General features: G+C 34.6%; 1 protein-coding gene across 14 annotated transcripts in view; it reads left to right on the plus strand.

Moving 5' to 3' along the window:
* The window catches only part of GABRB2 (gamma-aminobutyric acid type A receptor subunit beta2), a 163571-nt gene that overhangs the window by 60022 nt on the left and 88514 nt on the right, over nt 1-15035 (plus strand). The window contains exon 1 of one of the 14 annotated variants that reach the window (XM_083798080.1): nt 8388-14981. The exons of the other annotated variants lie outside the window; for them this stretch is intronic. Coding sequence (XP_083654206.1) covers nt 14870-14981 — 112 coding nt within the window. The 5' untranslated portion in view covers nt 8388-14869. Of the gene's footprint in view, nt 1-8387; nt 14982-15035 lie in introns of those variants that run through there. 14 annotated transcript variants of the gene reach the window in all.

Below are 15035 nucleotides of genomic sequence, written 5' to 3' on the forward strand. Positions count from 1 at the left end.
AGCGTATGACTACATGGAAAGCAGTGGTTAAATAAACAAGTTCTTAATGACTGAACAAATCAGCAGAAGAACTTGAGCAGATGTCCAAGTGAGGAAAATGTCTGTTTGGTAGTATTCCTAGAAAAAGCAACTCCCATGAGAGGTAATTTAAATACATTCCTGCAAGAGATGACTAATTTAATATGGAGTGAGTAGGTAACAAGATAAAAAGCATTGAGTGGCTTTAAAAAAAAACAAACAAACTGCAGAACTTTAATTTAGAATGTCTGATATTTTCATATTGAGGAAAATTTAAAATACTAATTTTGGGGAATACTATTCTTAAAACTTTTATTACTGTATATCTTTCATTTTCAGTAAGATTTTTCTACTGTCTGCCTATAACTGAGGACAAGGAGGATGCATTTTTAACTTGGTTATTTTCTACTCAGATGTAAAGGAGAGCAGCACAGTCTTGTGTATTTAGTTCTGTCATTTTAACAAATACATATCATGAAGTTCATATCTAATTAAGATAATCTGTTAGAAATCACTGGTCTTGAAAATGCTAGATGCCTTTACTTTTCTTATGGCACTTTAAAATTAAACATTCAGGTGTTTCTGGAATCCTTACCTTAGATCAATGAGATCACTGAGAAAACGTAACTAATCTTCATATATTTAAGTATAATTCTCCTTAGAGCCTCTTGTTTAGATCATAGCTACCTAAATTGGAACTTAAATGTCTAAAACTAAGTCCTAAGTTCTTCTGGGACTTCAGGTTTAATGCTTTTGGCATTTGACTTCAATATTGATGCCCTGATCTGAAAGTTTCCTCAGGTAGGAAAGGGTAGTAAAGTTTAGCCTACTCCATTATGCCAGGAAATGCCTTTCTCAGAATAGTAGGTTTTTATCTCTTAGAAACCATTTTCCTTGAGATCAAGAGATTGATATCAGATCAGTGCTCTCACCACTATGCTAGAGTCTGGCATCAAATGCCTCCTGTGTGGGTGATCCTTGGACTCTTGCAGTTTGTGCCAGATGGTGATTCACCTTCAGCAAAGACGGATGAAAAGTGTGCAAATGTTCATTTAGCAATGCACTTCATGGTTTTGATGCACTCTCCTAATGTGTGACATGCTGATATCATCTTTCATTGTAAAACCTAAAACCAATGTCATCATCTTAGTGGGACAGATCTGGGCTTTTCCTGGCTCCTTAGCTTTCTCTACCCTTAAGATAAGAGGCTGTGCTTCTCCTTATGTTTGACAGTTTTTTGTTTATTTTTTTTTTCTACCTAAAAAGTAAAGGGCTGTTAAACCTACAAAAACAATTAACTAAAAATAAACAGAATTGACTAGTGGGATTTGTTAGCCATCAAAAGTATGGCATCTTGGTTATGACCACAGATGAATAGTATATAAGTAATTAGGTTTTTTATTACTATTTTTTTAGAGCACCAACATAGAAATTTGTATAACACTTGAGATGAGGTAGAGAATTTAATTAAAAATTATACAAATTAAGTCCATTTATTTATTTAACTAATGTAAACTTGAAACAATGCATTTCATTCCTAGATCTGTAGCACAGACTAAATATTGTTATGAACTGTAGAGAAACGTTTTGTTGTTTATAACTAAATGGAATTCACTTTGATTTGAAAATTCTGATATTTTATGCTGGTTATGATATTTCCCAATTTTTACTGTCTGTAGTTGTGTTTTCTGTGTGAGAACAGTTCAGGTGTTGACACTATGGCTGGGAGCGAGTTGAGTTTTTGTTATTGTTGAATGAAATGATGGATACTTGGCACCTTAAAATGTTGAAAAGTTCTATTGACAGTACAGTAAAGTATGAAGTAACTACCTAACACATTTGTATTGACAGAATGAGAGTAATAAGAGCATTATGGTTTTGAGTATGATTTTCAATTCATGACTGAAACAATTTATTATATAAATACCAGATTTAATAACTATTTCTAACTCTTTCATTGCTATTTCTGACAAGTTGTTTTTCATTCTCACTACTTAACTGATATTTCTCTATTTGATAATATTGGTAAACAGGAAGTGGAACTCAAAAAAGATTGTTCTGTAGAAGAAACACGTGGCAAGTTTTTTTCACTAGAAATGCTTAAAACATTTGTGAAAAATGTTTTTTTATATTTTTTGTTTCCCAAAGAAACATGATATATTTGGTTAAAAAAAAAAAAAAAGTGGAAACTAAAAGCTTAGTCTTACTTTTTTTTCTTTTTGACAGTTCTAATTTTCACATTTTTTAAAAATATATACCTTTCATATTATTAGAGGATAACATTGCATTTATTCTTTCTTGCAAGATAACACACGCATACACACACTCTCTCTTTTCCTGAGTTTTGGAGGAAACATAACTCTATGCCTGAAATGAAAAAAAAAAAATCTTAGTTTTTTTTCTAACTTTTGTGACATGTTCTGGTTAGAAAGAAAATGAAAACATTTAAAGGCAAAATATGTAGTGATTGTCAATGAAAAATATTTCTTTGGTCTCAGTTTCTTGGAAAAGAACAAACAAAAAACAAAAAAAAATGATTTAAATAAATCTTGACTGCATCTGTTTATACATATGTTTGTATTATAGCATCACAGTGCTTGCTGGGAATTTGTTGTATAGACTGTATTACTTTTTTTTTTTTTTTGAGTATGTGTGTTTCTAGCTTTATCTTTTTCTTGTCAATTCTGTAAGGTTTCTATCTCTGTCATTCTTGGGATGCAGCTCATTTCTAAGAAAAGCATTGCCAAAGGCAAGAGGCAAACCTGATTATGAGTATAATTCTATGATAGTTGGGTAATTACACTCAAAATTTGTTCTTATATTCCCTAATTATTAATGATCCATGGACAAATCTTTGTAGTAAAATTTAAAAAATCCTTCCTCCTGCTCCTTGCAGGAGGAAAAAAAATCCTTGCCTCCTGAAACCTACTCAGTAGAGTAGTTTCAGAAAGTTTTTGGAGGTCAAACACAGGGGTAGATGGAGTAAGCATACATGCTGATTAAAAAACAAAAAACAAAACAAAACAAAAAAACCCACCATTATGCTATTGGCTATATTCTGCTTTTGCCTTTACTGGGCCATGTGGCAATGAATGTTATGATTCTAATGTTAAGGTTTGTTTTATAGCCTTAAATCATATTAAATAGCTATTTTATCTAAAATGAATTCAAAGTTACATGATTAAAGTGTCAATCATAGTGATATATTTAATTTTGGCATAACATTAGTTTTCACTTATCTTAAACACCCCCCCAACACACACACACAAAAATACCTGCACTCTACTACTGTTCTGAAATCATTGTTATTATTAATTTGTTTTAGCTTATATTTTGAATGGCATACAAAGTAAGAACTTTGAGATGTATACAACAAAATTAAGATTCTTTTAAATATCAATATTAATTTTTTGCTTTCTTGCCTCTCCATACATGAATATGTATGTATAAATATATATACACACATATACATGTGTTTCTATGAATTCAAGTTCATTTACCTTGATTGCCATAATTAAATGCATTGTGAATGATTTATTACAAAAATGGTCTTAATTTAAAATGAAGACACATAGCTGTCCCATTCTTCTATGCTCCTATAATTAATTTCTATTTTGGATGTAGCAAGTGGTGATCTCTTAACATTGTTCTTCATTTTTTTCCAAGCGGAACCCATACATGGTATGCATGTGAGATCTGATTAGATTTAACACTGTGAAGGTAAATTTCAGGAAGATCTAGGAGACTGTTTTGTAAGCAACTGGCTTATGCTGTCGCTGAGAGGAAAGAGAGAATGAGAAACGGCTAACAGTCAATGTAGACATCTATATGGTAGTTACGATGTTCTCATAGCCTGCAGTGTTGCTCCTGTAGGGCTTTAGTTAAGAGCATGACTGAACTGTGACCAGCTTTTTTACAGATAACGTGATGTACTGGTTACTTTCCGTTTCAGAAAGATTTTTATTTCTGAGGGATAGCTGCCAGCTCTTTTTGTTTTGGAGAAATAAAGGAAAGATGTTTGTTTTTCTCCATGCAAGTTTCAGGATGGTATTCTAAAAAATGACTGAACTTTACTTTTTTTGCAATTTAAAAATGACTTTATTCCATATTCCATCTGAAAAGAAAATTTCTTTGCCAGATACGTGAAGGCTAGGACATTCAGTAGATGATACACTCAAATCACAAAAATGGTAGAAAATTGCAAGTTACAGGCTGAAATGAAGAGTCGTTACAGGGAAAATTATTATTGGTAGACAAGATGGCTTTCATTAGGATTTAAGTGCTTTGACAACATGTGTAGAAATGTGGATTTTGAGGACGAAGATTCAAATCTAGAAAAATAATCAGTTTACTGTAGGTTGAAAAAATCTGGAACAACATATGCAGCCAGAACTCATGAAAAGATATGGCTTTAGTTAAATTTCTGTATGTGAAAATAGCTGATTTATATAGTACACATAGCAGAAATAGTTGCTATGGCACATAAAATTTATTTCTTAAGTGAATATATGTACTTTTCCTCTGACTTTTGACATCAAATCTATTCCAAAATGCAGACGGATAATTCTGACGTGTTTTGGTTCATTCTGTGTAGTTGTAAGTGTTCTGGCTTCAGCTGGGATGGAGTTAATTTTCTTTCTACTAGTTGGTATGATGCTGTGTTTTGGATTTAGGAGTAGAATAATGCCGATAACACACCGATGTTTTAGCTGTTGCAGAGCAGTGCCCCCAGAGCCGAGGACATTTTAACTCCTCGTGCTGCCCTGCCAGCGAGGAGACCAGGGGTGCTCCAGGAGCTGGGAGGGGACAGGAACAGGACAGATGGCTCAGGGTGACCACAGGGACATCCCATACCCATCCCGTACCGTGTGGCACCATGCAGGACAGTAAAACTGGGGGAGGGCTGGCTGGCATGAAGGGGGTAGATTCTTGTGGTCTGGTTGGGCATTGGTCAGCAGGTGGTGAGCAATTGCATTGTGCACCACTTGCTTTGTATATTATTTTTTATTACTATTGTTATTGCTTCCTTTTCTGTCCTATTTAACTGGCTTCAGCTAAACCCATGAGCTTTTACCTTTTTCCTTCTACCCTCCACCCCCAAATTTTCTCACTTATCTTTCTTGGGGAGGGGTGGGAGGAAGATGAGCAAACAGCTGTGTGGTGTTTAGCTGCCTGATGGGCTAAACCACGACATGAAGAAACAGTTCTCTGATTTTTTTCTACCTGAAGAAGTATTGGAACTTTTAGGTTTTATTTTTTTCCCAAGGTTAGAATGGATGTTTTGAGAAGGGGGACAAGTAAGACTCTTACGTTTGCCAATTTGGAGCTTCTACTTGTGTAACTGTTTCTTGGGGTGGTCCTCCTGGAATTTGTCTCTCTGCTGGATGTAAGCATATGGGTAATGTTTGTCAGAACGAGGATGAAATAAATACTAGAATAGTAGGATTAAGTATAGTTGAAGTGGCTGAACACAAAGATGTTTCTCATGGTTTTGCACCAGGATATCTATAGAGATTTTTACTCTTCTACGCTTCTAACAGTCCTCACAAGTGAACACTGGGATAGTGTGTAGTCATTGAGGACTGATGACTGTGTAACGAAGAATGTCCCATTTTCTCAGGGGGATAGTTTTATGCTTTTTGTGACTGAAGCTTGTGGATTTTATTGTTGGTGGTTTTGTTTTTTTTGTTTTAAAACAAAATATACCCAGAACTTTTGCTAGGGGCCAAATGCTGGGAGATGGCAACATTTCCACCCTTTTTAGCCAAAAGACAAAATGAAGTAGGAAGGTGTAGTTCTGTCAAACATGAAAGACATGTCCCATTTGAAAGCCTAACAGTTTTCATTGTCAAGTTTTATCTAATATGTTGTTGAGTATGTTTCCAGCCCAACCAATGTTTCCTAACATATTCAACAGATAAAACCTCCTAATCTCTCTTAAATGGGGATGAGGATCTTCCTTTGTCTGCCTTTGGTTGTTGTTTTTTGTTTGTTTGTTTGTTTTTTGATTGTTTGTTTTTTCTACCAACATTGAGTCATGTGAATTCAATGATTCAATGTAGTCAAGGATGCTTGGATTTTGTACCTTCTCAGCTGTGTCTTCTGTTATCTACTTACTTTGTTCTGGGTGCAAGGAAAATTGCACTGTTGCAAGTAAAATAGACTCCTCTGCACTACAGTGTACTAAAACAGCCTTGGGCGTTTTCATTGTGTAATAGATTTTTTCAGCAATCTAACATCTCATGTGGAGCTTCTTATCTGATAGCGTGAAAAGCAATCCCCTTTCTAAGTGCCTTTAGTTTTCAGGGGAACATAGTATTTGAGAGGTGAATTGTTGACACCAGACATCCTTCAGTAAATCATCTGATTCTTATTTTGCTACTTTTTTTAAAATACTTTTTCCCCCTGATAGGGCTTATTTCTTAATAAAACCTGGATAATTTGGAGTTAAATTTCCAATTTTCTGTTTTGGGATCATAAAATCTTTTGTGCTATCTGGAATTAAAATTATGTCTTTGGAAGTGCCAGCTTCCTCTTTAAAAAACTTCTCAATAGTGTTGCCATTTTTGTAATTTCATAAACATCCTGCATATCTTCAGAAGGGGTGTTAAAAATGTCATGTGAGGGATATCAAATCACCACTGAAAGTGTAATGTGGGTTTGAGGGGGAAAAACTCTGAATTTATTCCCTATACTTACGTGGATAAAATGCATGTAGTGGCTTACCTGTTCATTATTTCCATTTTATTAAATGCCATTCTGAGGAGAACATTAACAGTCTTAGATATTAGGTCCTTTTATTGTCTCTGTCCTAGGGATTTTGACCCAGTGGAAAGATATGTCATACAATGAGATACACAATCAGATCAAAAATATTTTCTGGAATGCAAAGTTTCCAGAGTTTTTCTTAAAACAAGAAATTAAATGGTACCATAGTGTTGTCACACACAGTTAAAACATAAGGGTTTTCTTAGCTTTGGATGCCCCTTGTCATTCTTTCTATGTCATGTAAACATATAGCACCAAATGCCATAATAGGACAATACTGGCCTATACAAGCATTCAAAAGAGTAAGAGAAGAGTAATTTGAGTAAGACTTGTTTGAACTTGAGAATCTCAATACTGTGAACAAGTGTTTCTATTATGATAACTGGGTAATTTTGTGTGCTACTGTGCATGTTCATATTAGCAATTACTGAACTTTCAGTTGCCAACACTTGCTAAAAATTAATTCTCAGTCTGGCATGCAGTTGAGTTTTGCACAAGGAGTGAATTGGATTTCTGTATTCAAACTGTTAAAATATACATACACATTTATAAGAACCCTTAAATCTTGCATGCAACCATTCAAAGTAGGAGCCATTTGAAAACAGGCAGAGATAAATGCAAATATAATAGAAACTGTCTCAAATTGAAGTCGTGTAGCTATTATGGAGACTGAAAATTTGAATTGCCTAAGAAGAATTCTGCACAGTTATGTAGAATTTTGAGTACAAAGCATATGAACTAACAATTCCTACAGCATCCAAGGGTGTGAGCAGAGAAGAAGCAGCATTCCCCCAATCTCATTATCTGGAAATCCCAGGGCAGGACACGTTACCAGCTCTTGCTTTGCACAGTCAATTAGATCAAACATGAGGAAAGGAACTTGGGTTTCTTGAATCCCAGCACATTCCTTAAGGGAATTAACTGTAGTTTTAACTAGACAAGGCATCAACTCTGGCTCAAGATGTGGGCCATATTCTGTTTTTCTTACTCATGCAAATAGTTCAGTTGAAGGTCCCAAGGAATTTGCCACAGAACTACTGCTGCTGCTATTTCTAGTCTACAAACTGAAGACCTAGGCTCCCTTTGTGACATGAAACAAATCATACAACTCCTCTGCCTCAGTTGCTCCATTTATTAAATTGGAATAGTAAAACCTACCTTCTCACAGGGATGTTGTGAAGATGAATTAATTAGTTTGTAAAGTATTTTGATCCCATAAAACAGTATGTAAGTGCCAAGCATTATTATGAAGAATTATAAAATGCCAGCCTTGATATACACCTTGGGATGATAGCTGTTCTATAGATACAAATCTGTTCCATTGTCCTTAGAATCACACTGTTCCATTCTTCCTACATTGCAACACATTCACAAAATGAGCCAATTTTAGGAAAGATGCAATTTTTGGAATAAAGAGGAGATCACTGAATGTCGTAAGTATCTTTTTCAATTAAGGACTCATAGATTAAAGATGCATTTTTCTGTAGGATTTGGGATGATATCATTTCACAACACCTCCATCCACAGCAGGAGAGAGGGTAGTCAGATTTTAAATACCTCCCCATCTCAAAGAAAACAAAGGTATCTTTTTATTTCAGTTCCTTTATTAGATTTTAAGTATAGCATAAGTACTCAAGAGGGTCTTTTGCTTCTATTTTATACGGAGTAGCTGTTAAATCATTAGTATGTGAATAATTAATTCAATTAAGCTTAATAAGGAAAAAGCTTTAAGTCACAGGAATCTCTTCCATTAACAGCTCTATTATCCAAGATTACTACATTGCAATGAAGTGAAAGAAATTCTGAGTTTTATAGCCTAACAGATAAACTGTGGCATTTACTCTCTATTAGCAAGAAAATCTCCATCAGCTAAAGAACCGTGTAATAGTTTAAGTTGCTCCAAGGACATTGCATAGATGTATTCCGAAAACAAATAAGGGTCATCAAACACTTAATCTTGAATTGAAATTTAAATATTAGCATAATTTAGAATTACAGCAACACAAATCTATCTGATTTTCTTTCTGTAATGTGTTTAATCATATCACTTTTGCTGGTACTCTGTGATTGTGACAATGGAAATTTTCATTTAGGGAAGGTATACATAAAATCTTATTGCAGGGTGCTCTGATCAAGACTCAGATAATGAGATGGGTGTTAAATGTATGTATAATGTTTCTGTACACATGCTTAAATATATGATGTGTATATTTGCCATATGTGTACAGCATATGTATATATGTATGAATATTTGCATTTCTTTTTAATCAAAAATCTGTTGAATTCTGAGATGGAGGTTGTAAGTTGGGGCAGGGTCAGACAGCTTTCCGAATGAAGTTGTAAGGCCTTGCATGTCTAAGAAAAATAAATGTTATGAGTCTATGTTTAGAATTGATCATACATCTTATTCCTCCTGTTTCTTGTAGTCACAAGTAGTAACGCTTTAGTTGTGATTGTAAAAGAAAAACTATCTATACACTGTTATGAGCGTTATTATAAGGCACTGTTTGAAACTACTTCTTAAATGAATGGACTTTTTTCCTCATGTTTTATTTTTGCTTGGTATTATTTTTCATTCTAGCAAAATATCTAGTTTTAGTGATTTTTTTTCAAAATGTTTTCATTTAGTTTTCAGTGCACATCCTGTGAAGAGAATAGTTGACCTGCTAACCTGCTGTTTTATCTTGTTTTGTTACTGATTTTTCAAATGGTAAATACGGTTTTTGAGAAATAGTAATCACCTAAACTCCTAAATTATATGTAATACTTTTTAATTAAAAAGTCTAGATGGTTCGGGACTTTTTTTTTTTCCTCCACATATTTAAATTTTATTTGACCCTCAATGTGCAGAGGACTAGAGGAAAGCCTTTCCTGGAAGAATATTTAATCCTGCTTAGAAGGAGAGAAACTAGGATGTTACAAGAAATTCTGTTCTTGTGGTATTTCCAGATAAGTTCTCCAGACTCAAGGGATACATGTAAACATCTGCAGAAGAGTGTTTTTAAGCCATGCTTATCCCTGGTTGTAATGTTGGTTGTTTAGCTGCAATGCAGGCATTTGCTGTAGCCATTTAGTGAGTAGTTTCTGTGCTAAATCACATTTAAGAAAACAAGTCTGTGTTTATGTGTGTACACATTTTCCTTCTGAGTTGGCATCCCTGGAACACATTCTACTTCTACTAGTCTAGAACCATGTAATTTAAGGAGAGAGAAAACAAAGTTTGGAAAACCATTCTTCTAAATTCATGTGAGCGTGCCATCTGTATGAGCAGATGGGAAATATGTCTCAGGGCCAGAGGAAGACTACAAGAAAAGAACTGGGTTCTTTCAGCATTCAGGCGTGATCGGAATGTCAGAACAAAAAGGACCTTAGCAATTACTGCAGTGGCCTGACCTGGAGACTGGTTCCTCAGAAATTGCTGTCTGCATAGCAGATGATGTTTCAAGGGGCCATATTCAATATCCCATGGCTTGTAGTCTGTGGACGTTCTGAGTTCTGGGAGAATACCAGAAAAGAACAAGTGCTCATGTCCCTAAATTCTTCTTACATGTGAATTGTAAATCCAGATTTAGCATTTCATGGGGTTGATTTGCCAGTGTGTTATCCTCCCAGCTAATCTCTGAATTGAGATCATTGCGTTTCTGAATTGAGATCATTGCGTTTTTGTCCATTTGTGTGTGATGCAACGTGTCATTCTTGAGAACACACTGAAATTCTTTTTTTTTTATTTATTTTTAACTGCAATAAATAAAAGCTATAGATTATACTGACAAGGCTTTCTCTCCTGGCGATGTATTTTAAAATTGACACTTAAAAATATTTCTTCCAACAATTTATCTTGAAAAGTGAAAGGTATATAAAGGTATACAATCTTTTAAAGGATTTTCAGATTTATGCAAAAAAACTCCTGCTTTTTTAACAGCCCTTTGAAGGGTTGTGAAGCCACTGAGAATTATAAAGCTAACATTTGTTTCTATTTAGAAAATGTAGAGGAAGACAACAACCACTGCTAGACTAGGTTTTACTGCAGAAGGTGTTGCGTGCAAGTGCATTGCCTATTTAAAGTGTTGATAGAAAATGTATTCAGCATATATTGAAAAATGTTATGGCACTTTCCTCTTCAGTATCAGAATGGAAAAGAGCTAGGGATGAATAGCTGTTGGGGAAACACTTTGCGATCTGTTTCACTTGTGTTAACTGAAACTGGCGCAATATGGTTAGGATCAAAGTGTTCTAGCAATTGTTTTGCAGTCTTCCATTTCATAGATTTTCTTAGAACTCTTAACTAGCAAAATTTAACAACAAACATGCTCAGTGCAAAATCACAGGGAATGACAGACATTTGCCTTTGGTTTTGGTGAGTTCAAATGCTCTACTAAATGTAGTTTGTATGCAAACTATTAAGGTATTTAACTTCTTTTTTTCTCTTTTTTTTTCTGAAGAAGAAGAGTGTAAGAATGTAGTAATCGGCTGTTGCAAAGTAGTGTTAAGTGTTTTAAACTCTGTTGTAATGAAGTGCAAGTTTATACAGATATATAAGGGACTTCGGGACCAAAGTGATAAATGATGGGGTCTTCTCTAAGTCCTTACTCAGTTCAGCTTAAGTCATAATATTGATTTCCTTCCTATTCGTGGGTCTGAGTGTCAATTAAGAAGAACCATGTGTTTCAGTGGGCCTTTGCGTGTGAGAGGTACCATTGCTTATAATAATTTATTTTTGCATGGTTCATTTTTTGTCTAAAACATCTTATTTTTAAATAAATAATAGCCATGCATCTTAACAGGTAATATAGCTGATACTGTGCATAGAAAGAAGCACTCCAAAGTTCTAAATGCCTCTGCTTATGTGGGAAAGCAACATAATATTAATTTACCGTGAACATAAGGTTTATCACAATGTAGATGTTTCTTTTACTGAAGTATCACAAATTTCTGGCAACAAAAACTACTTGAAAAGAGAAAAGTCTCCTAAAGTTAGATGACTACAGAACATTTTTGTGTGGTCACTTGAGGATGTAAATAATTTATAGACGTTGCTGATAAGCTCCATCTTTCAGTGAGAGATCATCTGTTTGTTCATCTTCCCATCTCACTAGAAAATAGCTTGTATCTGCTCCATCTGGTTCAGTATGCAAAAAGCAGAGATGGCAATTGGTGCACTAAATAAGGAATAAGACAAAGGCAAGGAGGCACATACTGAAACTTCAGAAGTTCATCCCTCTTTTTTTTTTTAAGTGTACACACTAGAAGTTTATTTCATAATTATATTTTTTTCTTTTGGACTTTTAAAGAGGTAATGGAGTACCCATAAGACAGATGTGCCATTATTTGTTTTCACATAACTTAGGTATGCCTTCAACAGAATAAATTCTGGTGCTGAATTATTTATTTGAAAAGGAATTGTGCCTCTGTAGGGGCATTACTACACATTTAAAACAAACAAACAATCACAACCCCTCTCTGCCCAACCCAAACCGAGGAGTTTATTTCCTTTTGAAGGAAGAGATGCTGAAGATATAGTCAAGATTAATTCCTTTTCAGAGCCTTCTGTGTTCAGCTTCTGATGCAAGAAGATAATTTGATTTCATAGAGGAGATAAGACTTCAGGAAAATCATTTGCATGTCATTAAGACTGGAAAATATTGATAAAATATTTGATGCTAGCATTCAGGAAGATGTTCTTTATTTGCATTTATATATGTCTTTTTTAAATAATACAAATGCATAAAACTTCAGCCTGGTCCTCAAGTCCTTTCTAGATACCTACTCTGCAGGATTCATTGCCATAGGGTATCCACAGCAGGAGTTTGATGTTTAAAACATGCTAAGATAGCTTTAAAAAAACAAAAAACAAAAAACAAAACAAAAACAACAACAACAAAAAAAGCAAAATCTGAGGAGGGATGAATACAAGTTACAGTTCTGGAAGGGATGATCTTTGTGTGTACAAGGATTAGGAAGAAGTCTCCCCTCTGCTCAGGTAGTTCTGTAGAGGTGCATTAGGGGTCACTTTCATGTAAATCAACAGCAGCTGTAGTAGGTTAAGTCAGACTTGCTATCAACTCCTTTGATTTAGCTGCATGGACCCAAAGCTGACAAGGGGCTTAAATGCCACAGTACCTTTTCTTCTATTACATTAAACACCTGATATGAATTATTTCCAAAACTGTCCAAAAACATTACCTATAGGGAAGACTCAGAATGGGTTATTGTGGTGATATAGTATAATTTTTTCCCCCTTTGTGTTAGTATTTTGTTTCTATAAGTACTGAAGGTATTTTGAATGTATCAAGGGATATAGACTCTAATTCCATCTGTCTTATCAGGTCACATCTTGTCTGCTTCACCTCATTTAAGTTTCTTTAAGCCTAATCTGTTCATTTTATTTCAGGACAGCTTTAATTTCAATACAATCTATATATGTGATTTATGGGATTACTAGGGAAATATGCTGTGTCCTGGTCATAGAAATAATGGTAAGACTGAAGAATGTTAGCAAAGGGAATACTACCCCTGCAGAATTGAGCACAAGGAAAAGGGCATGGAGAGTTATATTTGTTTAACGTCAAGAATGAAAGTAAATATTTAGTGGTACCTTCACTATTCATTATAGCTATTACAGAATCTTATTAGAAATTTATTCAGAGGAAGGAATAGATATTAGATCAATAAAAGGCAATTAGGAAATACGTGACTAATAGATGAGATGCCTGAACTATGTAGCTTCAAGAAGGGGAAGATGATTGACTTAACCTTATGAAAGAAAAGAAAGCATTGATAAAGCAATCTTTCTCACTTCTCTGGTTTTTGTTTTGTTTTTGTTGTTGTTGATACATTTGTTCATGCAATAAATAGCAAAAATAGCTTTTAGTTTTGTTGCATTAAGTAATGTATTTGTGTATTGCACTTTGTCTTATGCTAGATATGTTACTGATGGACAAGATGATAAACCTAGAAACTTTGTTGTGCCTGAGTGAATATCTCAGAATATCAATATATTCTTGAATTTCTGAAGTCTGCAAAACAGGGTGGAAATGTAGCAAATGTAAATATTCTGCCCATAGCAGGAAAAACACAAATATGCATATAAATAAGGCAAAGAGAAAGGTATCCTGATACTTCCAGATTTCTTAACTCCATTTCAGTTGAGAGAAAACTTCAGGAATTGAGGGAGCATTTGTATTAATTAGCCTTAACAGGGATGAATAAGCAAAATGTTTTATTCATTGCAGTAGTTTGTTGTTCAGCAGTTCTCACTGGCTATGGAAAATACAATATCCAAAGTGCTTTTTAGAAGAACTTTATAGCTTGGACTTGGTGTGACAAATACCTTTTGTACTCCATCCTGAAAATGTGATATCAATTAAGAGAGAGTAGGGTGTCAGCTCTGCATTATTGGCTTTATCTGCAAAAAATAAATAAATAAAAAGGTCTTTCAGAAGCCATTTCATAGCTAAAAGCATGGGAGAGTTTCCATTCCAATTAAAAAAAAAAAAAAAAAAAAAACTCTCAGTGGTATAGGCAAAAAGGGTCTGTGTTACCAAAGAGAGGTGGGAAGGGGCATCCTTTCCTTCCTTCCCTGCGTGATGTCAGAGCATTACTTCTACTGTGTTTTCAATACTGAATTCTAATGAAAATAAACTGAGTAGGTAAGTTTAGATCTGTGGCTGACAGCAGAGTAGCAGTATGAGAGGTTTTCCCCCATTTGTAATTGATCAAATGTATTCTTAACACTGAGAAAGCTCTCCTCTCTTGTATCTGCTTCAAAAATGCATTATCCTCTCCCCTTCTGGCTTTGCTTAACACTCTTTGCTTCATCTCCCTGTGCTCATCCAGGCTTTCTGTTCTGCAACTTCCTAATGTAAAGCCTATATGCTCTCTAAACCTTTTTGAAAGCCTGTTGTGGTTTTGTGATCAGTTTTTCATTCAGTTACAGACCTTGCTTATCCCAAGCCGTCATTTTCCTCTAAAATTTGTAATGTGCTCTATTTTCTCTTCCTCCTTATAGTAAAAATTGCTTGAACTGGGGGAAGGAAGAAGTTGTTGCCTTAAATTAACAGCATTAGATTATCACTTTATCTTGATGTCATACTTCTGCTTACTAACAACCACTTCAAAATGCGTGGTTTTTACCCAGTTTCAGTGGGCCATTGTTTGTATTGTTTTTGGAGCCACTGTGACATCTACAGTAAATGGTGAGTTTTAATTCATTTTTCTAATGAAGATTGGTATCTTGGCTAATGACTGCA

The sequence above is a fragment of the Anser anser genome (assembly GCF_964211835.1).
Source record: "Anser anser genome assembly, chromosome: 14".
In the NCBI taxonomy this organism is placed as follows: Eukaryota; Metazoa; Chordata; class Aves; order Anseriformes; family Anatidae; genus Anser; species Anser anser.